Raw genomic sequence first — 26,623 nt, forward strand, 5'->3', positions numbered from 1 at the left:
GAGCCGTCGAACTTCAAATACAGTGTTTTCTGTTGTCGTCATGTGCCAATACGCCTTGAATTCACTCTCGCAGTGTCGCGCAAGTAAGAGCTGTGTCCTATGCAAACAGCACAGAGAACTTTTCTTCAAGTGCGTTTCCGCCACGATGCAGCTGGCGTAACTGTCTACCACGCTTGTACGCTGTAATGCGTTGAAGAATAAAACACCACCTTTCTCCTTCTTCTCTTTTAAACGTCTTGTTTATTTTTTTTCCCTTTGCTGCTCTGTCACTGCTTCTGGTCGGGGTAAAACGATTGTTTTGCTTCGCACTAATTCTTTTTTTCCCTTCTCCGCTCCCGGCTCGCGCATAAACTAAGAAAGTAAAAAAACGGCAACTACGCCTTTTACTTTACTCAGTGTCAAGAAAAAGTGGGCAACGAGCTGGATACCGCTTTTCCGTTTCTCCCCGAATAATTTCGAGGTGCGTGTGCGCACACGCCGGTTAATACAGCCTTTTTGTTGATTAGAAGCGCTAGCTTCTCTTCTTTCATACTTATCGAGTACCCAGTGACGCGCTCCCGGCTACTTCTAGGTTCGTGCCTTTTTCGCGGCTGCTGTGTGCTTGCGCGTGGCTCCCACCGCAGATAGCACAGCGATAATCCAGCCTGCACCTTCTGCGTACTTCGTGCGGACCACCTAGCATTCACAGGTGAAGTGTGAGTGTGTGCTTGTGAGAATCATCGCCGGAAAAGCATCGTTTCCGTTCTGCTGCAAAGGAAGGGCAAATTCAACGCCAAATACACCCCTGCCGAGGCTTCATCGGCACCGGCGTCACCACGGCTTCTCTCTCGTCCCTTTTTTCTTCGCTTTCTGCTTTCTTCTATTTTTTTTTAATTTTTTAATATCCGTGTGTTTTTCCACCGTTGACGACCCCGTCGTGCTTTTGCTCCTTTCTCTCTCTCTTTCTTTTTAAACTTCTCTGAAAACGCTGAATCTGTTGGCTCTCTTAATTCGCTTTCATCTGATTGTTGCTTTGCTCTTGTCGCCGTCTCAAATTCTGCGTCGTCATTCGCCGGAAAAGCCGTCCGTTGTCGTCATCAACGCTCAGGAACGTACGTATGCTTCGAAAAGACACCAAATCAACACAGTCTTACGCCGAACTCACCCAAGCTTCTTCAACGCTGCTTTTTTAAACCGTCTCGTTCAGTCACTGTAAAGCGTGCTGTTCGTTTTGTTATTATTATTTTCCCACTTTGACTGGTACGGGAGTCTTTTTTTTGTTTAAACATATGTATTTTGTATTTTGCCGGTGTTTTTGTTTCGTCTTGTTCTCGCGTGCACGGCTTCTCTGCCTCCCTTTTTTGAATACAGAGTCTATCATCTGTGAAAGTAATACACATACACGGTTTGCAAGGCAGTGGCTCGCTTCCGACCTGCCACAGGTCTTAATTCCGTTGTTTTTGCGTGTCTATTTCTTCTTTTTTTTTCTTATTTGGCGGCTGACGTGATCTACTCTGTAACTGTGCTCGCAACTGTTATCTTCCGCGAAAGGACGTGACAAGCCCACCTCAACGGAGCGCGTGAGAAAAAACAGGATAGATGGTGTACACATTATCGTAGCTGATTCCTCTGCACCTCCCTGTTGTGGGCATTTTTCCGCGTGCTGTGGATAACACTGCAGGTTTTTTTTTAAGTTTCTCTGCTTTTATTATTGTTGTTATCTTTTTGTTCACTATTATTATTATTATTACTTTTGGTTTCTTGCAGCGGTTAAACAATTCAGGAAAGCGTGTGGTGTCTGTGCTTCCTGCTGCGGCATTCCGTTTCCCTCCCCTTTTGCCGTCTTTGATCGTTTGATATTCCTGATTGTCGTGTCATCATTGAATTTTTTTTCCTTCTTCTGCGGTGTGTGTGTATAACTAATATCCCCTAAACGAGTGTGCTTTATTTTGTATTTGATACGTGCGTGTTCACTCTCTCCCGCGCGCCCCTGCAGGGCCTCGAATGAACACTTCGCCTACGGCGACACACTCCCTTCCCGACGCGGCGCAACAGGGTGAGAAATCGTACTTTGAGTGCCCCAAATGCCACCGACAATGTAAGAGCCGGACTTGGTTTCTGAAGCACCTGGAGACGTGCTTCAAAGGATCCACTCAAGCCATCACAAACGGGTCGACCAACTCACCCGTGCCCGCCTCGGGAGAGGCAAACGCCGCCACGCCGCCTGCGTCACAGCAGCAGCAGCAGCACTATCACCACCACCACCGACTACCGCGCGGCACCGGCGCCGATGACGCCGTTTCGTCGCCCGTGTACGAGTCCATCGGGAGCTCCTCCCCCACCTCCTCGGTCCACTCCTACCAAGAAGGACAGAGTAGACGAAACTCTCGACTGAAGTTCGGCGGGGAGGGCCGCAGCGGCAGCAACGACATGCCGCTGGACCTCAGCGACTCAGGTGTGAGCCCCAACTCGGGCGCGTCGCGTACCTCGGCGCTCGCCTTCGGCTTCAAACACTCGTACGCTGACCCCAACCAGACCGGATCCATGGCGAAGTCTCCCCACTGCAACGCTGACGATGCGTCGTCGAGAGCGTTCCAGGCTTATTATAGTAACAACACTCTACCGAATAATAACGCTAGTAATGGCGGCGGCAGCGTTCCGCCCCGTCTGTCGCACCGGACAAGCATGTCACAGGGCATCTCCTCGTTCGTGGGCAGCCTTCTTGGCCTACGCGCCGGCACCGGCTCCGGCGAGAGCGGCTCCGCTGCCTTCTCCAATCAACGCCCGGTTGTCGCACCCCCCGCTGCTGCCGCCGTGACGTCCGGGTATCAGGGGGTCAGCTTTGCAGAGGAGGTTGCACCGCAGCAGGCACCAGCGCGCCAGGGCAGCTTCCGACTGCACTCGGACGGCACGTGGACGCAGTACACCCCGACCGCGTCCTCCTCGTCCTCTTCGTGCGATGACGGTGACGATGCGGGGATGAACGGCGGGGACTCGTTCCTCGCGCACTCGAGCCGGCAGTCCTCGCAGAGCCTCAGCCGCAACGGCACCAACCATCGCGGCCCTCAGCACAGGAGCAGCAAGAGTTGTACGAGTCGGCCCCCAAACAGCCGTGATCCAAGGAGTTCATCGCTGTTCGCGGGAAGTCGACTGATATCACCCGTAGGACCCGACACACTCAGCGAGCCGCGAGTGTACGAGCGCAACGGCAGCGCCGGCAGCAACCGCAACGAGAGCGGGCCGGGCGCGGAAAGGCATCCATCGTTAAGTTTCGCTGCCACATCGAGCCTGCCGCGTGAGCAAGAGCGGTTGGTGCCACGCCTCATGATGTGCGGCAACGTAGGGGACCAAACCCCGTTCGAGCGCAAAGGCAGCGGCGGCGGCGTCGACGGCAACGTGAACGGCGACCGCCTCTCGCGCTCGCAGCACGGCAGTGCCTCGCCAGGTTCGCTCAGCTGCGTTTCGTCGTCCGCCTCGCCGCTGTTTGCCCAGGCGATGGCGAGCCCGTCGTCGCGGAACGTGAGCACCTTCCCCCAGCCGGGGACCAGCAGTGGCCGCATCAGCGGCGTGAACGGCGGTGGGGGGTGCCCAAGCGGGGTGCGCACGCCGCGGCAGAGCGAACGCAGCGGTGCTGTCACGCCGCGACCGATCTCTTTTCAGCGCGGCCGCGCCGTCGGCTCTGGTGGCTTCGGCACCGTCTACCAAGCCATCCTCTCCGACGGCTCGCTGGCCGCCGTGAAGGAGCTGAAGCTGGAGAACACGAATCTGAAAGCGATTGACCGCGAGGTGCGAGCAATGAGCAGCATCCCTCCGCATCCGAACTGCGTCCGCTACCTCGGCTCGCGGTACAGCGCGCACCACTACTACCTTATCATGGAGTACATCAGCGGTGGCAGCATCAACGCACTGCGCAAGTCCGTGGGCCGCTTCCGCGAGTCGGTCTTCCAGCGCTACGCCTACATGGTGTTACTCGGTCTGTCCCATCTGCACGCGCACGGCATCGTGCACCGCGACATTAAAGGTGCCAACGTGCTGTTGGATGAAAGCGGGTGCGCGAAGATTGTCGACTTCGGCTGCAGCCGAGACTTGAATCAGGCCACCACCACGCTAACCGGCGGCGGGACACCGCTCTGGATGGCACCGGAGGTGTGCCGAGGCGAGCCTGCCACTGAGAAGTCGGATGTCTGGGCCTTTGGCTGTCTGTGCCTGGAGATGACGAACGACACGGGGCTGCCGTGGAGCTTTCCGGCAAACATCACACTGCAGGGCGTCGTCTACGCTCTCGCGTGCGCCAAGACCTCGCCGCCCATCCCGACCGACCTCTCCCCAGAGGCTCAAGACTTCTTGCAGAGGTGCCTGAAAATAGACGCGGACGAGCGGGCGACGGTGGCGGAGTTGCTGCAGCACCCCTTCTTCGACGTCGACTTGATGGAGGACTCGGACGAGGACGAAATGCTTTCCTCCTGCCCGCAGTCGGCGGTGAAGCGGGCGGTGCAACAGGTGCAGCGCAGCCATATTCAAGACGTCCGGGTAGCCGACAGCGACGACGGAGACGATGATGAGGTGCGTGCCGGCCCGCTCGTGCTGGGGCAGGCGTTAGGCGCACGGTCGCCTCGCACCAACCAGCCGCAGAAGAGCTCCGGCCTCAGCGGCAACGTCGGCGATTTGATCATCACCTCTCAACTCACGCATTCCAAGAGTCCCTCTGGTCCGCGCCTGGATCACTACCCGCGCAGCGTGAACGTGGGCTTCAGCTTACAAGCCGTCGACGATGAAGATGACGAGGACGCGGCGGCGGGCAGCAACACGGAGGGCAGCGGTCAGCCCCAGCTCTTCCAAAGCGCACGGGCAGAGGCAGCCGCCACTGCGCCGGAGGAGCCCTCCGCGTTTGGCCCCGACAGCGATGTCAACGAGGACGTGGATGACACGCCGCTGCTGCCATCCACGAGCGTGCCGGCGAGCCGCATGCCGATGCCCCCCAAAGGCAGCGCCGCCGGCCCCGACATAGAGAACGAGGACGAGGACGAGTACACGCAGATGATTGCGGAAATCATCACCGAGGCACGAGAGGCGTACACAGATGAGGAGCGGCGCATGACGGAGCAGCGGCGTCGTCGCAACGATCTATACCCCAGCAGCGACGATGACGATGACGGCAGCTTCAGCGACAGCAGCCTCGACACGTCCGCCGGGCGTGCGGCGGTCAGCCGCGAGCGGCACCCACGTGCTCTGTCGCCCAGCGGCGCGTCCGGCGAGATCACCAGCGGCAGCGATGCCGACGGTGACGACGATGGCAGAAGCGCGGACGGCGGAGGGCCACAGAAGCACAAACTGGGTGATACCTGGCGAGCAGCGCACACCTCCCCCAGTCCGATCGTTTCCCTACCTCAAGCTCACCCCCGCGGCGGCAGGGAAGACGCGAAAGTGGAAGGAAAACGCGGAAGTCTTCTGAGTGCACAGACACCGCCGAATATACAGACGGACCAAAATAGCATAGGACAGCCAGGGGCCACTGACAGGGGTGCCACCTCTTCGCGGTACGACACGACCCCACCGAAAACGTCGGCCGCAGACACACGGACGCCGCTGTCGTTGCTGGCTCAGACGCACGCGGACCCGCAAGGCGTCTTTCCTGTCTCTTCTTCAAACCCGCTGACGCGATCGTCGGCGGCAGGAGGGTCGCAGCCTCTCCAACAGCAGTCACTGCTATTCCCCTCCACCACCACCACCTCGTCCCTCGGCTCGCACCGCCCTTCCCCGCGTCACCCCACCCCAACATCGCTGGCGCAGCAGTCCTCGGTGTTTCGCGAGGCGGCGCCACGAGAAACGATGCGTGAGACCCACCTCTCCATGAGCGCCGTGACACCGCCAAAAGGGGTCGCCGCCACGTCCAATGGGACGCTGCAGTCGCCCCGCGAGCCGGGCGGTCCAGGGCGTTCCTCTGCCTCGGCGCAGCCTCACCACGTGCGCCTCTCCCCCAGCTTTCTGCCGCTGCCCACCGCCGCCGCTACGCTGCCACCGCCAGCCGTCAATGCGACCGCGTCGACCGACGCAGGCCGCAACTCCGGCTCCGTGGACGGTCAACGCAGCCCACGCACGTCGCAGTCGCAGTCGACGCCGGCGCTGGCGGTGGGCGGGCCAAGCCGGCCGTCTTCTCAGGGATCAACGGCGCTGGTCGCCTTCCCCCGTCACTCCCCTAACCGCGCCCCGGTGGAGTGGTACACCGGCGGAGCTGGGCGACTGGAGCGCAACGTGACGTGGCAGACCGGCGGTTCGGCAGAGCAGCCGAAGGAGCTGTCGATGGCGCAGAAAGAGATGCAGGAAATGCTGGACTGGGGCAGAGACAGCGACCACCACTCGAGCACCGTCTCCTCCTCATCCCCAGGCACCCTGAAGCACAGCTTCAAAGATTCCTCTAGCGACAACGCGGGGGGGAGCCACGACGCACAGCGCCACCGCCGCAAGCATCGCAGCGCGGAGAAGGATTCTGAGAGCCCGGCGGCAAAGGATCCGGTGAAAAGCCTGTCTTCGTCGGAGAAGGTAGACGGCAAGCGACGGCACCTCGGTCTGGGTCTCTTTCGCAGTCGCAAAAGCAAGTAAGCGAAACCGGCGATGTAAGCCGTGCCAAACCGTTGTTGAATGCAATGCGCCTGCTACGTATTGAGTGCGCTTCCTGTTCTCTGCACGCTGCCCCCACATTACCTTTTTTCCTGGGTGTGAGTGTGCGTGCTCGACGACTAGAGGAAGGGAAAACTGTCCTTCTTACTCACTGCGGTGTTACGAAAGTGCCGGCTGTCTTTTTTCTCTTCTTTTCCTTTTGCGGGTTTCGGCATGAGAGTTAGAGCCTTTCGTCTTTAGTTTTATTATTATTATTTTTGGGGTACGTTTCAGTCTGTTCTCCCTCTTATATATATCAATGAGTTTTCCAACGGCAGGCCGGCAGCGGTTCTCTTGTCCCCTTTTGTTTTTACCCCCATTTTTGTGCGCAACGTATTTGGGGTCACTTTAGGAATGTGCTGTATTTTTACGCGTTCGTTTACCGACTTTGTCTACTGTTTCTCTTTCTTCACCGTATTTCAACAAAACCGACTTTTCAAAAAGGAAAAGGAAATTGAGTTTTTTTTTTCCTAAAATGCACTCAAAGAAAAGCCGCGGTTTGATGTTCGCAGCTTATGAACGCACTGGTACAGTTTACCCGCAATGTCGTCGTAGTGCCCTCTGAGCAGATCCCCCGTCTTTTCAAGGTGTTCACAGCAGCAAAGCTGAACACGATGGAAGGGAGCATCGTTGTGTTTCTGTTGTTGGCTCCACACGAAAGATGCGTTCTTAAAATCGACTTCTTGACTGCGGTGCTTCCTTCTCGGAGGTAGAGGAGAAGATGGATACACACCGATGCAGGCGGTGCTCAGCGCGCGAACTAAAAGGCAATAAACCGCTCACACAAGCGTGTTTGGTGCGGCCTTTCTTCATTCAGCTTCTCTTTTCCTTCTCCACCTCTTCCTTTGACATTGGCGAACGGGAACATCTATCTTCCTTTGTCTTCTATTCCTTCTTTTCAAATCTTACTTTCTTTCGTAACTGCCTCCTTTACACTGCACAGTTCCTTTTGGATAACAAGAGACCGCCCATGCCGAAGTCCTCCTCCTCGTCCTCCTCGGTCTCCTCCTTCTTGGCGGCGGCACCACCGGCGGCAGCGGCGGGGGCGGCGGCGGCCTCCTCGGCAGCGCCACCAGCACCGGCCAGCGTGCCGTTGATCGCGGCCTCGCGCAGTTCCTTGCCGTTGTGCTCCTCGAACTCGTACGAGGTCGCCACGGAGATCGCCAGCAGGTTCTTGAAGGCGTCCACAACCATGTGGCCGATCGTCGCCGGCGTCGGGATGCCAGCGCCGAGCGACATCGCGGAGACGTTGCTCAGACCCTCAATCAGCATCTGCTCGATCGAGTCTTCCGTGATCTTCAGGTCATCGCGAGTGAACAGCACGCCGCGGTCGAAGACGGTCAGCACCTCCACTTGGTAGTAGAACGGGCTGATGTTAAGCTTCTGCAGCAGCGTCGCAGTCGAGTTGTCGACCTTGTCGCCAGTGCTCAGCACCTTCTTCTCCGTCACGATCTCCACCATACCCTTGGCGATCTTCGTCGCGATGTTCAGGGCCTGGAAGAAGGACGTCTGCGTGGGCTCCATACCGGTGTTGCCGGCGGGCACCACCACGTCGCACGGGGCGATGGCGCCGACACGGGCGGGGGCCTTCACACGGTGCGCATCCAGCACGGCGGTGATCTCCTGCACGTCGTTGTTCGTGAAGACCAAGCCGGTGTTGCCGCTCAGCAGGTCGTGCTGCTCGCACAGCTCGGCGAAGTGCTTCGCCTCGGGGCTGGCGTGCTTGCCGTGCGCGCGCTTGTGCACGATCTTCGCCTGCAGCGTCTTCTTGCCCATCACGAACTCGGCCTTGCCGCGCAGCGCACGGCGCACCTCGTGCACCTGCTGCGAGCGGACGTTGTCCATGCCAACGAACAGCACGTGGCTGTACTTGGTCAGGCACTCGATGAGGTGCTCCTCATACGCGTGCTTCGCGGGGGTGATAGACGGCATCTTTGGAAAAAGACACAATAGCCTCAGCTATCTTTCAAGCGCAGATTTAGTAAAGGATGACAGCAGATTATTATTTTAAAACAGGGATTAAATACCAACAGAATACCAAGGAGAAGGCGAAGGAGAGATGAGAAGGAGAGATGACGTTGAGAAGAACGATATTAAACACGGTGAGAGGTCGGGAGCACAACACGCCAACACCTCTGTTGGCATTCGATCCGCTAGCACATCACCTATGCGCGCGATCTTCACCCTTTCGCACTACCGCGCATTACTGGAGCACCAAAAATAGACATAACAAATCACATTGAACCGTCTGCTCCTCCTTTGCAGCGATGCTGAAACAATGCCCCCACCACAGTTAAGGGACACAGGCGAAAGAGGAACTCTAGCCACGATATGCTGCGGGGGGCTGCCGAGTCGCAGAAGGCCCTCGTCAACGGCAAAACGTAGAAGCGTTGCTGTTGGGACAACCAAACAGCCTTCCCACGATGCGATCTCTTCACCTTCCGCGAAAGTGACCGCATCGTTGGAGACAATACGTAGCTCCTAGAAACTTGGGGTTTCCTTTTTTTTTAAACAGAAATGATGAGCGAATCGAAAACGAAAGTGGGGGAAAAAGAACTCAGTTCACCTTTTGGACGAGAAAACAAACGCAGTTCGGCAAGCACGCATTACAATACCACCGCAGCGAAAAGGCGGTGCCTCTTGAGTGCGAGGTATGTACCTGAGTGCGGTTTCGCGGGCTGTGCGTCGGCCTGCTGTGGAAGTGACCAGAAGTACGGCAAGCGTTGAGGCGCCTAGAAGAGACCGCCCATGCCGAAGTCCTCCTCCTCGTCCTCCTCGGTCTCCTCCTTCTTGGCGGCGGCACCACCGGCGGCAGCGGCGGGGGCGGCGGCGGCCTCCTCGGCAGCGCCACCAGCACCGGCCAGCGTGCCGTTGATCGCGGCCTCGCGCAGTTCCTTGCCGTTGTGCTCCTCGAACTCGTACGAGGTCGCCACGGAGATCGCCAGCAGGTTCTTGAAGGCGTCCACAACCATGTGGCCGATCGTCGCCGGCGTCGGGATGCCAGCGCCGAGCGACATCGCGGAGACGTTGCTCAGACCCTCAATCAGCATCTGCTCGATCGAGTCTTCCGTGATCTTCAGGTCATCGCGAGTGAACAGCACGCCGCGGTCGAAGACGGTCAGCACCTCCACTTGGTAGTAGAACGGGCTGATGTTAAGCTTCTGCAGCAGCGTCGCAGTCGAGTTGTCGACCTTGTCGCCAGTGCTCAGCACCTTCTTCTCCGTCACGATCTCCACCATACCCTTGGCGATCTTCGTCGCGATGTTCAGGGCCTGGAAGAAGGACGTCTGCGTGGGCTCCATACCGGTGTTGCCGGCGGGCACCACCACGTCGCACGGGGCGATGGCGCCGACACGGGCGGGGGCCTTCACACGGTGCGCATCCAGCACGGCGGTGATCTCCTGCACGTCGTTGTTCGTGAAGACCAAGCCGGTGTTGCCGCTCAGCAGGTCGTGCTGCTCGCACAGCTCGGCGAAGTGCTTCGCCTCGGGGCTGGCGTGCTTGCCGTGCGCGCGCTTGTGCACGATCTTCGCCTGCAGCGTCTTCTTGCCCATCACGAACTCGGCCTTGCCGCGCAGCGCACGGCGCACCTCGTGCACCTGCTGCGAGCGGACGTTGTCCATGCCAACGAACAGCACGTGGCTGTACTTGGTCAGGCACTCGATGAGGTGCTCCTCATACGCGTGCTTCGCGGGGGTGATAGACGGCATCCTAGGCGCCTCGACGGTTGCCGTACTCACCGACACGTGTTTCCACGGTATGACCTGTGGTCGCCACGTCTCTTTAGCTTATCATGGCTGTTTCTTTTTTTGTTTTGTACTCACACGAGTGTTTCATTTCAACCCTAAAACATATATATTTGTGTCGAAACAGAAAGCCTTCGCCGCTGCGCAAAGGAAAGCCGAGGAAAAGTGCTTCTGGTGAGAAGTGGCCTCTGGCGTGGAAAGGAGAGGGAGGCACCATTTCCTGAACGGCCGCTCAACTTCCTCTGGTAAGTGATGTGCCTTGGGAGGCAGTGATGGCGTCTTCCTTTCTGGGCTTCTGAAGCCGAAGAAGGTGCTGCGCGTTTTGCGATGTTAGCAGTGTCACTCGAAGGTTCAATGCTGGACACCGCTGATCAAGGCTATTGTAAGGCACTTGAGTTTGCTGGCATGAAGATTTAACTGCGTTGTAATGCCCACTCTACCAACGCGTCCCTCTCCCTTTCCCTTGGCTTCTCGTGTTCTCTTACAAATATAATCCTTTTTTATCGCGCTTTGTTCCATTCTCAGGGTCCCTTCATCAGTGAAGTCAAGAAATACCCCCCCCCCCCATTACTCTGCTTTCACCTTGTGCATATCGTCGTGAGGAGCGGCTGCATTCTGTTTGCCTCCTTTCGTTGCTGTTCTGCCCACACGAGATACGTATTGCTAGATTGTTCCGCCTTCCTTCCCTAGAGATCAGGCGTAGCTATTCTTTTTTCTTTCTTCTGCGTCTGCTTCAGTCTCACGCTATCAACTGCTAGGAAGAAAGCTAGACAGCCTAGAAATACACGCTAGAAGAACAAAGCAATGTCGCGTGTTCTGACGGTGCTGCTGACCTACGACGACCCGGAATGCGGAGGAGCGGCGGACGCTCTGGTCGAGCACCTGGAGCGCGATGCGGCCGCGGTGGAGGGCCAGTGTCAGCTCTCGGTGAAGCCTATTCAAGTGGTCCAAAACGGCTCCCACCGCGACGCCCTCTACGGCTCGTTGCAGGACTTATTTCAGATCAAGCCCCAAGATATTTTTGTCATCACGTTTTTGAAGGGCAATCAACCGGAGGAGTATCGCAAGGTGAATGAGTTATGCAGCGGCGTGCGACCGAACGCGGTGCAGTGTCAGGTGCTCACGCATCTGGCGAACTACAACGACGTCGGCCTCATCATTCGGAATCTAGTGCGTCTCGTGTTGGATGCAATGACGCGAGAGGACGCGAGCCGTAGCAACGCGGAGCCCGCCCAGTAGATCTGTTGTTATTTTTGCTGTTGGCGACGGATACCTGCCGCGGCGTGTGTCTAGCGGCTCTGGGGAACAAAGAATAGATATATAGGGAAAGGCGATGACTATTCGCGGTCAATTCAACGTGAGTTCGACGGTATCCCAATTCGATTCTCGCATGTGTTGACGGGCCAGTATCGAGTAAGTTTCTCTTTTCAATGGTCTTCAGTTCGATTGTACATTCTAAAACGGCCGATTTCCAACGCTTTGGAATCGGCTGCAACTCGATAAAAAAATGTATATACGCGATCTGGATCTCTGTTTTCTCTTCGTCGTGACCGCCTTCTGTGATGCTGTTCGCCATTTCAGCATTTCAACGTCGGCGCTGCGCTCGCGAACGGCCTTGGCGACGGGGTTCGTGCGGCTGGTTTCCGCGTGTGCCTTGGCGAGGAGCGTGGCTGCACAGGACATAACGTCAGAGTTGGTATGTTGGCACATCTCGGTGACGGTGGTCGCGTCCGTCATCGTGGGTGAACACACTGCTACAACCTCCTAACGCCACACCCACCTCTCTCGTGTTCTGCAAGACCCTCATCTTCACACTTCTATCGTTAACGCAATCGTGGAATGTACTTTTCTTCTTTGTCTTCTTGACGTTGGAGGTGTGTGCAGGACCTCTGCAAAGCGGTAGGCGACGTGCGCGTCTCCGGCATCTCTGAGCTTAGTACTTTTAAAACACATAGAGGCTGAGACAGCGTGAAGTGCAAAGCCCGCATGGAAGCGTGGCTGAAGTCGGCGCTGGAAAGCGGCTACATCGTCAAGGTGGACAGCACTGAGGTGCAGCACGGTGTGTACTGCGAGGCCTCGCCCTCTCCGTGGTATGACGACGGTGTGGTCTTTGACTGGGCCACACTGCACCAACGCCTCGTGCAATCAGCTTCCACTCAGCCCTACGTGGAAACGTATGTGAGCGCTCTGGCGCAGTTTGGCGCCGGTGCGGCCGCAGACGCTGCCCGATCCGGCAAGGAGTGCTACGCCACAGTGGTGGAGCTGAAGGCGCCGTGGTCGCTGCAGCCCCTCTCCGAGCAGGCGCAGAACCTCAGTGTCTTCGACGTTCCTGCAGCGAAAGCTGCGGCGTCTACTGGCACGGATGGGAGCAATTCTGGCACTGCTGCCGCCGCTGCAGGGCCGTTGGCATCCTCGCCACTGTCGGGTCACTCCCGTGACTTCTACAAGTTTATCCGCGGCCCTCCTGGTCAGCGTGCGGTGCGGGATGACATGACCCGCGTCCTTCGCAGCGTCCAGGAGCAGCTGCGCCAGAACAAAATCCAGGTGTTCTGCTTTTTGAGCTCCTTTGTGATTGTCTGCGAGGACTTTACGGAGCTGTTGCACCGCACCGCCGCCGTCTTCCAAGCCCTGACAGATGGCGGCTTCACCGTTGACGGACACGGATCCGCACTCGGCCCGCGCGTTGTTCAGCGGCTGCGAGTGGGTGGCGGGGACTGGTGGACGACGCTGCAGCTGCACAAGATCACCGCGGAGGCGGACGTGGTGTCACTTCTGGTGGCTCTCTTTTTCCAGTGGTTGCTGGACGCCTACGTGTGGAGCTGTGTGTCTCCACTTCGCCTGTTCCCCGACGCAAGGGAGAAGGGAGCAGAGGAACAGGCAAAAGGGGTGCGCCTGTTTGAGAAGTTTGTGCGTGGCCTCGTGCTGCCGAGCATCCACGCGATTGGGCTGGCTGCGCTAACAGCTACCTTGCCGGAGGAGGGAGGCAACTTGCTGGAGCTGGCGGCTGTGAAGCTCGAAAGGAAGCTGCCGCCGGTGGGCCCGCAGCGGTGGAGCGTGCTAGAGTTGCGGCTCGTGTTGTGCCAAATCAACGCGTATCATCACCTGCCCTCCGAGTACTTGGGACGGGTAGAGACGGCAACGGCAACGCTTTCTGCTGCAACGCAAACGAAAAAATGAATAGAGTGAAAGAAAACTACAAAGGGTGGTCTTCTGAAATGCCTAGAAGCTGCTAGCTTTCTTTGAATCCCCACCTTTAATGCGCACACCAACACTCCAAAGTTTCTTACAAATAAGAAAACGAGAGACTGCAATACAGCTTCGTGAACCTCAAGCCCGTTTTACCTCCGTATCATCTTCAGACTACTTTTTTTTGTTAAAGGTCTCTCCATAATCTTCACCTATTCAAGCGTACAGTGAGCTCTTATAGCAAATGAAATGGAACTTAATGGGCTCTTGGCATTCAAGGCGATGAATTCCTTGCCGCTGTTTCGAAGACGCCTCTTCCACGCTCGCAACGTCTCTCGCGCCTTTCGTCACTTCCTTCGCACCTTTCTCCTCATTGCGGCCATACACGCAGGATCACGTGTGCAGGCACCGCTTTTGCATGGCAACTGCTGTGCTGTGATGTAGTTACGATTCATTCATACCCGCAAAGAACGGTTCCTCAAGAGAGAGAGAGCTTGGTTCTTCTTTTCTTCCTCTTTTTGTTTTACCACAATGCTGTTTGTACGAGCCCGTCCGCTCCATCAACAACAACAAGAAAAGAAAAGGTGTGTGCTGGAGCAGTCACGTGAAATAGATTTTTTTTCAGAATTAATTGCACAACGGTAAGGGGTGCGGCGCGCAAATGGTGGATCGAGTGGGTGAATGGTACGCCTTCTCCCGCACCGACTTTTGCCGCCGTCTCACGCTCTACGAACACTTGCAGTGGAGAAGCCCGCTCGCGTTGGACCCTGCGGAGGCGGCGGGCCGTGCGGAGGCAGAGTTGCCGCCTTCCTTTTCTCTTGCCACCGCGGAGCTGGTCGCAGTGGCCCCTTTCGGCGGCCCCATCGCTGTGCTCATCCATGCCGCGGACTTCACGGCGTCGTCGCCTTCTGTCACGGTGGGCAGCTCCTCCCTGCCGCTGTCGTTTTCTTCAGATGCGCCCACCCGGCCGTACTTCAACTTGTCCGCCCACTCCGCCGCCACGGCTGCGTCTCGTGCCATTCACGTCTTCACCAACGCGGGCGAGTTGCTCGCGAGCTTTCCGCTGACGCCGCAGGACGTGGGCCACGACGCGATCAAGACGCTGGGGTGGACGCCGGAGGGGGAGCTTTTCTGCTTGCTGGAGCCTTCTCTTGTTGTCCTGTTCGTTGACATGCGCGATGTTGCGGTGGAGTCTTCAGCAGCGTCGTCCACCATAATCTCAAGACGCGTGTCCTTGCGACATCAGACGGAGGTTGCAGCTCCACCAACGCTGCCGTCAGCTTCGTCCGCCGCCCCCATCGAAGCGTTGTGCGTCTCAGCGGAGGGCCTCCTCTGCGTTGACGGCGACGGCTCCGGGCAGCTGCACGGCCTGCTGCATGAGGAGAAGTTTCGCTCCACCCGTGTGCCGCCCGTGCGACTGCCGCTGCACACGCCTTCATTGCGGACAGCGGGTGAGGCAGGCGGACTGGGGCAAGCAGCATCCGAGGCGGTGTCGAGACCGCGTGTGACCGCCGTGGAGATGGTGCCGCCTGCTTGGAACGACTCGGGCGATTTTGTTGTTTTGTGGGCCCAACACGACGATATGTTTCCAGAAAAGAAGGTGCATGAAGGAGGCAAAGCGAAGGTGAAGGCAGAGGAAGGGGAGGTGGAAGTGATGAGCACGCTGTGCGCGATGGTGCTGCCGGACGGTGACGTGCTTGACTACTACGCTAGTGGGATGGTGGCAGCAACTGCTCCCACTCCCGCCCCCTCACTTGCTTCCACCTGGCCGGCAGCTCGCATTGCGTGTCCCGGGCGTGTTTTGAACCTGAGTGTGTGCTTGAATGACCCGACGCGCGTCGCCGCCTTCACCTCCCTCGGTGTCCTGCACGTATTGCGCAGTAACTTGTCGTGCGTGCTGTACTCCCTCGATGTGGGGCTGTGCCGAGTGTTGCGTGACAGGGCGGTGACGGCGGCCCACACGTCGGGTGGTGGCGGCGACGGCGGCGGCGCGTTGTCGTCGAACTCGTTCGCTTTTGGTGATGCTCCCTGGCGCCAGAGTGACATCGACGGCCCGAGTAACGCAAGCGTCGCAGGCGGGAATACAGGTACATCATTCAGCAGCTCCTTTTCTTCGATGGTTGGTGCGCACGGCGGAGGCGTGGGCTACCGAGGCAGTGCGGTCGAGTCCGCCGTCGCGTGCCTCGCGTCGTATAAACTGGAGTGGTGTGGAGCCAATTTTGTGTTGTTGCACGGCTACCAGTCCGACTTCCAGCAGCCCTACAGCGGCGGCACGACTTCTGGTCCTTCCGTTGCGCGTCAGGAGGCACCAATGTTTTCACTGCTCGTGTGCGCGCAGAAGGACTGCAGCGTGCGGTGCGAACGCTTAGACTGGTCCTTAGACGGCAGCGGCCACATCGTCACGGTCGCCGAGGTTGACGGGGTACGTGTGGTGTCGGATACAGCGTGTTACATTCTACAGGAAGTTCCGTCCTGTCTGGCGAAGCTGTGCCGCGTGCAGCCGCCATTTTCCGCCGCGGCGCAGGTTGTGTTGGCGTACGAAGCGTACATGAACGGAGATCGCCACGGCATTGCCCAGGTGCGGGTGGCGCTCTCGTTTTCGGCCTCTACAAACGCCTCCGTGACAGACACCACGGCTGCGGTGGCGCAGGCCAGCGAGGTTGATAACGAGGAGGACGATCTCGCGGACGACGAAGGGGAGATGTCGTATGCGGAAGGCATCGTGTACGAGCTGCTCGACGCCGCCTCGTGCGAGCTGGACGTGCAGCAGCAGTATCTGCTGGTGGCGGCCGCCTCCTTCGCAGGGGAGACAATTCGCCTGCGTAGCGGCGTGCCGGACGTGATTGTGGACGTGGTGCGCCGCCTACGTGTGCTGCGCGCCGTGCGAGAAGAGGCGCGTTGCCACACCCCCCTCACCATGGGTCAGTATCAGGCCTTGAACGGCAGCGAGGAGCGCCCGGCGCGGCTGCTGAGCAGCTCGGAGGGGTCGGTGCTCGTGGATCGGCTCGCGTACCTCGGCTACTACCAACTCGCACTGGATGTGGTGCGGGCACTGCACATGAAGCTGAATCGGGTGCTGTCACGCTGGGCCTCGAGCTTTGTGCGACGACACGCGGCACTTCTGTCGGACACGGCGCTGCATCACGAGGTGGCTCAGGTGCTGAGGCAGTACCCAAGCGCGAGCTACGTGGGGCCCGCGACGACGGCCTTTCATCTTGGCCGCCGAGATGTCGCGCTTCGGCTGCTGCGCGACGAGCCGCAGCAACAGCGGCAGCGCGTGCTGCTGCTCGCGAAGATGGGGGAGCTGACGATGGCCGGTCGAGCCGCGGCGTCGAGTGGGAGTGCGGAGCTGATACACCTGGTGGTGAGCGCCTTGGTAGCACGGGAAGCACAGACGCAGCGAGGGCATGCCTCGAGCAGCGGCGGCGGGGAAGGCGGCGGTGGTGATCAAGGGCCGCAGGGCGAAGGAGACGGTGCGGCAAATGTGGCCGCTGAGGGGGTCACGGCTGGCGACGTCTACCACTGCCTCATCGCGTCGCCGGAGCTGCTGTGCTGGCTGCTCGTGGGGGCGCAGTGTCTCGTGTCGTGGCAGTCGATGGCGCAGCGCCTCCTCTTTTCCCATCACTGGTCGCTCGCCTCGCTCGAGTGCCAGCACCTGCTCGTGCAGTGCCTTCGCCGGACCTCGGTGATGCACCGCAGGCAGCTGCAGCGGCTCATGGAAGATACGGCGGCAGGCGGTAGTCCACGGCGCACGCCTCGCACCGCCGAACTGGGAACGCAAAAGGAGAGGGATGAAGGCAGCGACGCGCAGCGGAAGTCGAAGAAAGAGAAGAAAAGGGAAAAGAAAAAGAAGACGCAACCGCACCACAAGAAAGACGGCAGCGGAGGCGACAGCGGGGAATCGGGGAATGAGGAGGACTCAGTCAACGGCGACGAAGACCAAGGTGCAGCTACAGGACCTACTGCTGCCGTCGCTCTTCCACCACCGCTGGGCATCCCTGTTGCTACCGCCGTTGACGTCGCCGCGGCGCTGACAGAATGGACGAAAAAGACAAGCGGAATGCTCTTCAGCGGTCTTGAGCACGCAGAGGAGCTGCGCCGCGAGAAGTCGACTGCCCGCTACCCCTTCTCAGTGATCCTGGATAGCGGTGCGCAGCTGCGTGCGGACATGCGGAAGGCCGCCACGCAAGGCAGTGACGACAGGGACCAAAGTGCAAGCAGGAGGAAGCGCAGTCCTGCAGCGCACCTGGCAGGCGAGGAAGAGGGCAGCCGCGACGTGGACGCCGCTTCCTCTTCTTCCGTGCTGGCCCACGAACAGATGGTGCGCACGAACCTTTCCATACCCTCCACCATGCCACACCACGCCATCGCGGCACTCAAGCAGGAGCAGGCGCTGTGCCAGCTGAAGGTGCGCCTTGCGGTGAAGTACAACACACCGCGACTGTCCTATGCGGTGAGTGTGCGGGACTTGATTTACGAGCTGTGCGGCGTCGAGGACAGCGAGGCGGACGCGGCGGAAGTGCAGCGCGCCTTCAAGGTCCACGACAAGATCTACTTCTACGCGAAGCTGCGTGGCCTGTGCGCGGCACAACGCTGGGACGCGGTGGATCGCTTCCTCGGTCCCGCCCCTCCACTGCGGAAGCGGTCGTTCTTCTCCGTCGCCGAGGGTGGCTCGGCGAGAACGCCGTGTGTTGGTTACCTGGCCGTGGTGCAGCTACTCATGGAGTACGGGCAGGAGGAGCGCGCCGCGCGTTACGTGGCTGGTGCCTGCAGCGAGGCGGTCGATCGGGTGGTGCTGTACATGTCGTTGGGCGCCCCGGTGATGGCGCTGGAGGCGGCGATGGTGGACAAGGACGCGGGTCTCATTCAGCAGATTATGCAACGCGTCCCTGCCAGCGCGAAGGTGCAGTCAGTCGGGACGCAAATGCTCAACGACCTTCGCGAAGATTGAGCTTGATGTTCCGTCGCGGTGTCGTAGCGAGGGCCTTTCTTTTTCCTTTCTATTGTTTTCGGCGAGCACCCACGGACGGCGCTGGGATACGTTCCTTGTATTTTTGTCTTCTACGCTTTCTGCATCGTTTAGTGTCTCTCTTTCGCTCTCTGTACGCCACGGACCCGCTGGGGAAAACAAGAGGGGAAACAAAAGCGAATATCCAATATAAAGGAGCAATCGAAACGCACTCGTGTGGGACAGCCGGTGACGTGCGCAAACCAGCGGGTAGTAATGTGCGCCAACGCCATCGTTGCTTGTGCGTTGAGGAGCTCGGTTCTCCCTCTCCGCCTTTCTGCGAAAGCCACCGAAGCAAGTTTTGCTTGCGAAGCAGTCTGAGTTCTCGACTATGATGCATCATGAGGGAGCGGTCATTCTGGCTTGTCTTTTTCACTCTCTCACCCCTTCCCCGCCTTGTGTTTTAAATCCCCCCCCCCCCTAAAAAAAAAAAATGACGTGAATTGCGGTGCAACTTTAGTGGAGTCACGTGTTGCTTCTACTACTCTTACCTCCTTACATATTCTCATATTATAATTTAATCCGTCTGGCCTCTTCTCGCGGGTGGAGCGTGTCTTGTCACGGCTTAGTTTTTTCTCCCATCTAGCAACCGAAACAGGGGGAGGAGGAGGCCGCAAAGGACCGTCCCAGTGGCCGATCAAAGAAGGTCAGATACGAGAGAAAAAGTATTAAAAAAGAGAAGCCACGCGTCTAAAGAGCTCTGGTCTATGGCGCACATCATCGATGCGTGGATCACGGATGATCCGCTGGTGCGACGCGTGCAGATTGTAGAGCTGGTGCTGGCCCACTGCTCCGCGGTGCTGTGGCCGAACAACGCAGAGAAGGTGAAGCGGGTACCGGGCTGGATTGCAAAGCTGCGTGCGTCGCTGAAGAGCAAAACGAAGCTTCTCCTCGATGGCAGCGGCAGCGCGCAGGGGTCCGAGGACTCGTCCGCCACGCGGTCCCTCTCGGCCGTTCCGCAAAAGAAAGGCCTGAATGGGCTCGCCGTCGCCTCGGCAGACGTCCTTGTCGTGCAAGAACACTCCAAGGCAAACCAATTCCTTCAAGATCGTCCGCCACCGCCGCGTGTCCCTCCTCCGCCGGCGCCGCCCGCACCGCACGGCATCAGAAGTCTTTCTCCCGTCGTGCTGCAGGACTCCGACCAGCTCATCAGCTCCTCCTTGGACGTGCCACAGACCTCGCCGCACGTCCGCAGCGGCAGTAGGACACCCAGCAGTAGCAGCAGCCGCCGGCACTATCCCGAGGTCGGCGCCGACAACAACCGCACGAGTGGTGTTCGGCCCGGACCCTCGTTTGCCGGCACCCCCGGTGCCTCGGTGACCTCGCGGCGCAGCACGGAGGACTACTACGACGAACACGGCATCCCCCCGACCGCCGCGACGACGCTGCAAGGAGAGGTGGTGGTGGTGACCGAAAACGGCTCGCCGCTGCTGGAGTCGAGCACGCTGGTGGACTACCCCATGGCGCCGCTGCAGGTGCGGCGTTTGTCAGGAGGCATTACGAATGAGCTCTTCCACGTGTACGATGAGGACGACGAATCGGCCTCGGTGGTCGTGCGTGTCTTTGGCAAGGAAACCGACCGCGTCATCTCGCGTGAGAGCGAGCTTTTCTATCAGTCGCTCTTCATCCCCACCTACGTGCACGGCAACAATTTTTTGATCTACGACTTCCTCAACGGCTTCTACACGCTTCCATACACACAGATGGCTTCCGAGGCCACGCCGATCGCCCACGCCATGGCGGAGTTTCAGGTCCGTGCGACCCGCGCCGCGCTGCGCGACCACGCCCGTCCACTGCTGCGCGACGCGCAGAACAAGGAGTATTGGGAGAGCTTTGACGAGGAGTTTGTGACCTCCACAACGAACGGCAGCTACGGCGGCGTGCGTGCACCGAAGGAGAAGTCCCGCTTCCACCACGAGTCGAACTACCTGGTGGACTCGCTGACCAAGTGGGTGGAACTGGTACTCTCGAAGGAAATTCAGCAGAAGGTGCTGGCGGAAAAGCAGGAGAGCTTTCTCGAGACGGCGCATAACCTCCAACGGGAGTGCGCGTGGATGCTGCCGGTGCTAGAGAAAGAACGCGGCTCCCTGCCTGAGGGCGTGTGCCACAACGACCTGCTCAGCGCTAATGTGATGATTCACAGCACCCGCAAGGAGGTGCGCATCATCGATTTTGACTATACGAAGCGCAGCTTTCTCCTCTACGACGCGGCAAACCACTTCAACGAGTACCCTGGTCTGGAGTGCGACTACGCCACGTACTTTCCATCCGACACACACATTTCGAAGTTCATTGCGGAGTATCGTAGCGGGATGCGTGTGGCGCTGGAGAAGGCGTGGACGGAGGACGCCATCGAGCGTCCCGATCTCAGTGCTGCGGAGCGAGAGATATTCCCCAGTGCGAGGACGTTGTTTTGGACGGAATCGAACGAGGCGGAGGCAGCGGCGGTGGCGCAGTGGACACGCCTTGTGAAGCTGCTCACTCTCGCGTCGCACCTCTCGTGGGGTGTGTGGGCGCTGCTGCAGGAGGCGGTGTCGACGCTGGACGTGGACTTTCTCGACTACGCGAAGCTTCGCTACGCGCGCTACATTGACGTGCGGAAGGAGTGCTCTCGCGACTTTTAGGGCCCATCGAATCACATTTTTGTTCTCTTTTGCTACCAGGTAAAACTAATTATCTGACATCAGATATTCTTTTTAAAGGGCTTTGCCGTTGCTTTCTTCTTTGCGTGTCGCTTCCTCAAAGAAGTAAAAAAAGAAAAGAAAACTTGCGGGTTTTTTTTGGTTGATGTTGGCGTCGCGCTCTACATTTCAGCTCTCGCCGTGGCGACCGAAGTGCAGTCAACGCATTTTGCTGTATAACTACTCCATGCTAAATTGTACCATCTCACGGGTGTTTGATCGCTTTGGTTTAAAAAAAAAATTTGTGGTGAAGTCTTTCTGGGGACATGAAGCATTCTGCTTCTTCTGGCGGGTGCGCATACGTGGCAGATTCGAAGTGAAAGGAAATGTTTAGAACGAAGAAAGATTATTCGCCTGGAAGAATATTTTATCGGTCTGTCCATCGGGCACCACACCTCCTCTCCACTTTTGACGAAGATGTGATATCCTGGTCAATTCAACGGAGCTGCGCGATTGCCTGTTTCTGTGCACCAACAGAAATGTGATGGTTTCCTTGGTGGTTTACGCAGATGCGTTTATGGTGCGTCTCGGTGCGTTTCTCTCCGTGGCTTCCCCAAGTGGCGCGTGAAACCGTGGTGCTCAGCTGTTTGTTTGCATTTTCTGCTACCTCACTTCTCTGGCGCCACCAATCTGAATTCTTTTTCGCTTTTCTTCAAAACACTTTATTTTTAATCGCGTGTGATTTGAATGCAGAAAGCGACGCGCTGCGTGTTCCCGTAGGCGTGTGATCTTGCCCACTAAGGAACAAGGCGGAACGTTTGCTACTGTGGTGGTGGTTCTCTTGGACGTGCACAGGGATTTTATGAAACAGGTAGTTCACTGATTGCCTCCTTGTTCATCGACCTTGTTTGTCCCATCTCTGAATTCTCGATTCATTCTATCAGTAGGCAGATCGAAATGCAAGTCGATCTCTCCGCGTTCTTTAGTGCTCACGAGGTGCTCGTGGATTCCAATGGCGCCGAGGTCGCAGTGGCACGGGCGTTCGCCGCGGCGGCCAACACAACACACAGGGCACACCGACACGCTACCGCACCCGAGTACGTGGCGGTGGCGCTGACAGTGCACTCCAAAGAAGCGTGCTGGAGCCGGCGACTGAAGGACGTTGTGCTGCGCTGCGTGGACCGCGCGACGGGGCGCGTGTACCCGCCGCTGGATGTCTTGCAGTACATCAGCAACGATTCCCCTGCGTTTGTATCGGGTGACGAGGGGACCGCAGAAGGAGCTGTTCGCGTAGTTTTCAGCGTACGCCCCTCCGCCGCCTTCGTGTCCTCTCCTCAGCGAAAACAACATGCGGTGGAAGGTGAAGTCATGCAGGGCGTGGAGCTGCCAGAGCTGGAGGACGCGGCCGCCGTTACGGCTGCCGCCTCTGAGGTCATACAGAACACGATATCGGACATGGACTTGTGGTACCGTGCGCGTGCGGCGCATCAACAGTACGACTCTAGCATTCCCCTCGAGAGCATCCATCAACTGGCCGGCTCGCTGCTCGACGTGGACGGAGGTGGAGAGGAGGGCAGCGGCGGCGGTACGCAAGATGCTGCGCTTCTGCAGGCCCGACAAAAGCAGCAAGAAGAGAAGCTGGAGCAGCTGCAGTGGCAGCTGGCGCGGTGGCTAACGGAGCTGTTCCTAAACGAAGGCGGCTGGGCACGTGCGCAAGGACCCTCAGCATCGGTAACGACGTCGTTGACGAAACAGAAGAACAGCGATGCCGCTGCACGACGCCTCTTTCACGGTCCGCTGCGTCTCGCTTTCCCTCACGTGGTGGACGCGGCACTCTTTTCTGGCCCGATAGCGCGTCAGCAATCCTCTCTCACGGCGGAGCTGCCAGCGGGAGCGGAGACCGTCCCACGACGCCAGCTGCACACGGATGTGCGCGGCATGGAGTGGGACGGCCTGCTGATTGGCTACACGACGCGCTACGCGTACATCGCCGTGCCGTACTTTGTGTCGGCTGCAGAGACGACGGTGAAGGCGACGGCGTCAGTGTCCTGCGCGACGGAGCCGGCCTGTGTGTGGAGTATTGTGAGCCGCCTGCCCATTCCAGCGTTTGCGCGTCGAGAAGCTTCCCGGCGAATGTCTGAAGATGGGGCAGAGGAAGCAAACGGCGTGCCACGCACTAAGAAACAGTACGGGGCCCAAAGGCCGAGTAAAGAAACGCGCAAACGCACGCATACGGATGCAGACGCGGAAGCGAGCACTGCCGCATCGTTTCCTGATCGCGCCAGCAGTCGCCGCAGCGATGCCACCGTTGCCCAGACGGTGCTGTCGCGCTGCTTCAACGTTGAGGAGGCCATGCGACACGACACGAACGCCGCGGCGGCATTCCGCCTGACCGATGTGCCGTACATCGTGACGGTGCGCGCCCATCGAGTGTACTGCGCGCGGGCTGACGTGACGAAGCAGCTGCCGTTGCCGCCGTCCAACGCGCAGACGACTTCCCTGTGCACAAAGAAGCCGCATCCCGCTGCTTCACCGTATAGGCTGTCAATGATATTAGAAGACGCCTACGTGGTAGCGCATCGACCCGCAGGCAACAGCGCCGACACGTCGGTGTCTGGTGCGGATGGCTCGTTGCCACCGCCATCGGCGACGCACTGGGCGGCCGCTCTCTTCGGTGTAGGGGCTGGAAGAGAGTCCTGTGCCGCGACGGCGTCATCCCTTGCGCGTTCGTTGCACACCTTTCCGGATGTGGTGAGTGTGGTGCGGGAGAGCTGTCACCGCTTTGTCCGCTCGCACGAGCGCTTCTGCGCCACGTACACGCGCTGCCTCGAAGTAAAAAGACTGCAGGTAGCTCAGCAGTCGCCCACCCCCCAGCAGCCGCCTTCGGCGACAACACATGGGGGTAGCAAGGACAAGGCGCCATCACCTCAAGAGAGCGCCGACGAAGCGGCGAGGGGGTTGGAGCAGACTGAGCAGAGCGAGCTGCCGTCGCCGGCGGTGGCTGCTCAGCAGCTGCGTCTCCTACGCCGTGCCGAAGACGTCTACGCCTCCATCGCCGACTCGATGTCTGTCCACTACAAGAAGCTTCGCGGCGCGTCACGGGTGGCAATCCCCAGCGTGCACACCAGCGCCGATGTCCCTGCGTTGGAGGAGAGCAACAACGTCGAGTTCAAGGCGAAAGTTGGTCTTACCCAGTCGAGCGCCGAAGCGTTTTCCTCGTCTTCTTTCTATCCTTGTGTCGGAGGGGGACGTGGACGCGGTCGACAGGCCAGCACGATGGACACGGAGCGCCTGCGCAACACCATCGCTGCCATGGCGGCGTGCCGCGGCGGCCTCATTTTGATTGGCGTCGCGGACGACGGCCACATTGTTGGCCACGCGAAGCAGCTGGAGGTGGGCAAGCACCTGCGCACCTCGGGCTTCTGTCCGGCTATGGTGAAGGATGCCGTGCAGGTGAAGGAGCTGCGGTGGCTGGAGAAGGCGAGGGAAGATGCCACCGCCGTGTTGGATGCTCCAGCGAAGCGCGCCATGCCGGAGAACTGGTGGAAAACGCACGGCGCCAACTCCACCGCCGGATCGGATGCATCTTCCTCGCTGAACAAGGCGGAGAGAGCTGCCGCGGACCGGGTCATCACCGTGATCAGCGTGGAAAAGGGGCAGGCGCCGTTTTACGCGACTTCGAAAAACACACCGCCGTACCAGCGCGGGTGTGCGAGTACGGTGGTGATGCCGACCGTGGTGCTGGCGAGGCGGCTCATGAAGGAGCTCGCTTGAGTTTTTTTTTTACATCTCAGCAGGTAAACAGGTAGGCGACGCTTGAGGCGCTCTCCACCTGCTTTTTTCAGTGTAAGGTAATTTTCGATTAAGCCTCACCCCATTTAAAGTGCTTCGCGGCGATTGTGAAGCCTACGCGGATAACATGAGTGCGTACGTAAGAGCAACCATAAAGAGAGTCCGAGTAGCACCGACTCGGCCTGCACCTTTGCAGAAACCCTTTCTGATTTTGAGGGGGCAGTCGTGAGCTCAATGGCGACGGTGATGCTCGGGTGTGCTGCTTTCATCATAACAGCACCAGATTGCAAATAGTAGTTCATCTGCCGGAAGCGCTGGATAATCTTTGCCGGCCTCTGTGGATTCCATTTACTGCGAAGACTCACAATTTGTAGTGGCCCCACCGCTTCTCCTTTCTTTCTTTTTTTTTCCATCCGTTGTTTCAAGCGCAACTCTATTCCATTTTGTGCACCTCTCTCCCCTCTCTCCCCTCTCTCTTCTCCCTCCCAACCTCCTTTACGGTCAGCTACGAGTTCATACTTCTTCGCCTTGTTCTTTTCAGTTTTCTTTTTCTCTTCCTTTGTTGCTTCGCTGTTGTGTCAATTCCCAAGCGCTCCTGCTTTCCTTTGCTCTTTCTTCTTCTGTAAGCTGCGCCTTTCCGTTTTGCACTGTCCAGTTCTGCCGTGCCTTCGTTCCACCTTTAATTCCACTACAAGGAAAAAAACAAACTCTCAGTAACTCCCTTATCCATTCGTTTCGTCCTCCCTCCCACCTTCCTTTGGAAAAGGTGTACGAGAGCAACCTTTGCAACTCAACAACCAAGAACGGTCACGAAGGAACATCCAAGATGGGGTTCACAGACTTGTTCCACCGCGAGACGCCACAGGAGAAGATGCGCAAGTACAAGCGCCAGCTTGACCGCACCTGCCGCGACCTCGACCGCGAGCGCAACAAGCTCAACGCGCAGGAGCGCAAGATCATGATTGAGATGAAGAAGATGGCGAAGCAGGACCAGGTAGACGCAGTTCGCATTATGGCACGCGACCTGGTTCGCACACGCAAGTACAGCCAAAAGATGTACCGCATGCGCACTCAAATTCAGGGTGTGTCGTTGCGCATTCAGACGATGCAGTCGTCGGCGCAGATGGCGGATGCGATGAAGGGTGTGACGAAGGCGATGAAGTCGATGAACAAGCAGATGAACATCCCGGAGATGCAGAGGATCATGCGCGAGTTTGAGAAGCAGAACGAGATGATGGGGATGAAGGAGGAAATGATGAACGACGCGGTGGACGACGTCATGGACGACGATGGGATGGAGGAGGAGGAGACGGAGCAGGAGATTCAAAAAGTGATGGACGAGGCGGGGTTGGACTTCCGCACAAAGGTCGGTGTCTCCGACGCGGCGCTTCCGCAAAAGAACGTTGAGGAGCAGGGTGAGACAGACGAGCAGCTGGATGCCCGCCTCGCCGCTCTGAAGGCCTCGATGAAGTGAGAAAAGCACTTCACTGCTTTCCTCCGTTCACCGTGTTATCGCTTCCAACTCTTTATGTGTGTCTGTGGGTCTGTGTGTAGGGCACCTCGGCGGGACCGCCTCTTTCCTTCCGTTGTCTTGTGGCTTGTGCGTGTTTCCCCTCTTCCACCTTCACTGCTCT

At 58.4% G+C, this 26,623-nt stretch overlaps 9 protein-coding genes across 11 annotated transcripts; 7 read left to right on the top strand and 2 right to left on the bottom strand.

Moving 5' to 3' along the window:
- Positions 1-354: 354 nt before the first annotated feature.
- Positions 355-6,579, top strand: ABB37_04361 (putative protein kinase; the record flags this gene model as incomplete). The annotated part of the gene is made up of 1 exon (XM_015802011.1): positions 355-6,579. Exon 1 carries the CDS (start codon positions 1,984-1,986, stop codon positions 6,577-6,579), a length of 4,596 nt encoding a protein of 1,531 aa, XP_015659412.1. The 5' UTR covers positions 355-1,983.
- A 987-nt stretch (positions 6,580-7,566) lies between these two features.
- Positions 7,567-8,600, bottom strand: ABB37_04362 (putative 60S acidic ribosomal subunit protein; the record flags this gene model as incomplete). Of its 2 annotated transcripts, none has more annotated exons than XM_015802013.1 (1): positions 7,567-8,600. In XM_015802013.1, the coding sequence occupies exon 1, from the start codon at positions 8,566-8,568 to the stop codon at positions 7,567-7,569; it is 1,002 nt and encodes a 333-aa protein (XP_015659414.1). In that variant the 5' UTR covers positions 8,569-8,600. The 2 variants fall into 2 exon arrangements, with proteins under 2 accessions (XP_015659414.1, XP_015659413.1); XM_015802012.1 differs by having other exon boundaries at positions 7,567-8,596.
- Positions 8,601-9,368: 768 nt separating this feature from the next.
- ABB37_04363 (putative 60S acidic ribosomal subunit protein) lies at positions 9,369-10,346 on the bottom strand (the record flags this gene model as incomplete). The annotated part of the gene is made up of 1 exon (XM_015802014.1): positions 9,369-10,346. The coding sequence occupies one exon, from the start codon at positions 10,344-10,346 to the stop codon at positions 9,369-9,371; it is 978 nt and encodes a 325-aa protein (XP_015659415.1).
- Positions 10,347-11,186: 840 nt separating this feature from the next.
- ABB37_04364 (hypothetical protein) lies at positions 11,187-11,621 on the top strand (the record flags this gene model as incomplete). Its single annotated transcript, XM_015802015.1, has 1 exon — positions 11,187-11,621. The coding sequence occupies one exon, from the start codon at positions 11,187-11,189 to the stop codon at positions 11,619-11,621; it is 435 nt and encodes a 144-aa protein (XP_015659416.1).
- Positions 11,622-12,254: 633 nt separating this feature from the next.
- On the top strand, positions 12,255-13,559 carry ABB37_04365 (hypothetical protein; the record flags this gene model as incomplete). The annotated part of the gene is made up of 1 exon (XM_015802016.1): positions 12,255-13,559. Exon 1 carries the CDS (start codon positions 12,369-12,371, stop codon positions 13,557-13,559), a length of 1,191 nt encoding a protein of 396 aa, XP_015659417.1. The 5' UTR covers positions 12,255-12,368.
- A 398-nt stretch (positions 13,560-13,957) lies between these two features.
- ABB37_04366 (putative vacuolar protein sorting protein 16) lies at positions 13,958-18,519 on the top strand (the record flags this gene model as incomplete). Its single annotated transcript, XM_015802017.1, has 1 exon — positions 13,958-18,519. Exon 1 carries the CDS (start codon positions 14,230-14,232, stop codon positions 18,517-18,519), a length of 4,290 nt encoding a protein of 1,429 aa, XP_015659418.1. The 5' UTR covers positions 13,958-14,229.
- A 515-nt stretch (positions 18,520-19,034) lies between these two features.
- ABB37_04367 (putative ethanolamine kinase) lies at positions 19,035-21,200 on the top strand (the record flags this gene model as incomplete). Its single annotated transcript, XM_015802018.1, has 1 exon — positions 19,035-21,200. Exon 1 carries the CDS (start codon positions 19,284-19,286, stop codon positions 21,198-21,200), a length of 1,917 nt encoding a protein of 638 aa, XP_015659419.1. The 5' UTR covers positions 19,035-19,283.
- A 954-nt stretch (positions 21,201-22,154) lies between these two features.
- Positions 22,155-24,971, top strand: ABB37_04368 (hypothetical protein; the record flags this gene model as incomplete). Its single annotated transcript, XM_015802019.1, has 1 exon — positions 22,155-24,971. The coding sequence occupies one exon, from the start codon at positions 22,155-22,157 to the stop codon at positions 24,969-24,971; it is 2,817 nt and encodes a 938-aa protein (XP_015659420.1).
- A 521-nt stretch (positions 24,972-25,492) lies between these two features.
- Positions 25,493-26,463, top strand: ABB37_04369 (hypothetical protein; the record flags this gene model as incomplete). 2 transcript variants are annotated; one of them, XM_015802020.1, is made up of 1 exon in its annotated part: positions 25,493-26,463. In XM_015802020.1, the coding sequence occupies exon 1, from the start codon at positions 25,816-25,818 to the stop codon at positions 26,461-26,463; it is 648 nt and encodes a 215-aa protein (XP_015659421.1). In that variant the 5' UTR covers positions 25,493-25,815. The 2 variants fall into 2 exon arrangements, with proteins under 2 accessions (XP_015659421.1, XP_015659422.1); XM_015802021.1 differs by having other exon boundaries at positions 25,578-26,463.
- Between the last annotated feature and the right edge of the window lie 160 nt (positions 26,464-26,623).

Source organism: Leptomonas pyrrhocoris (assembly GCF_001293395.1).
Source record: "Leptomonas pyrrhocoris isolate H10 chromosome Unknown, whole genome shotgun sequence".
Lineage (NCBI taxonomy): Eukaryota > Euglenozoa > Kinetoplastea > Trypanosomatida > Trypanosomatidae > Leptomonas > Leptomonas pyrrhocoris.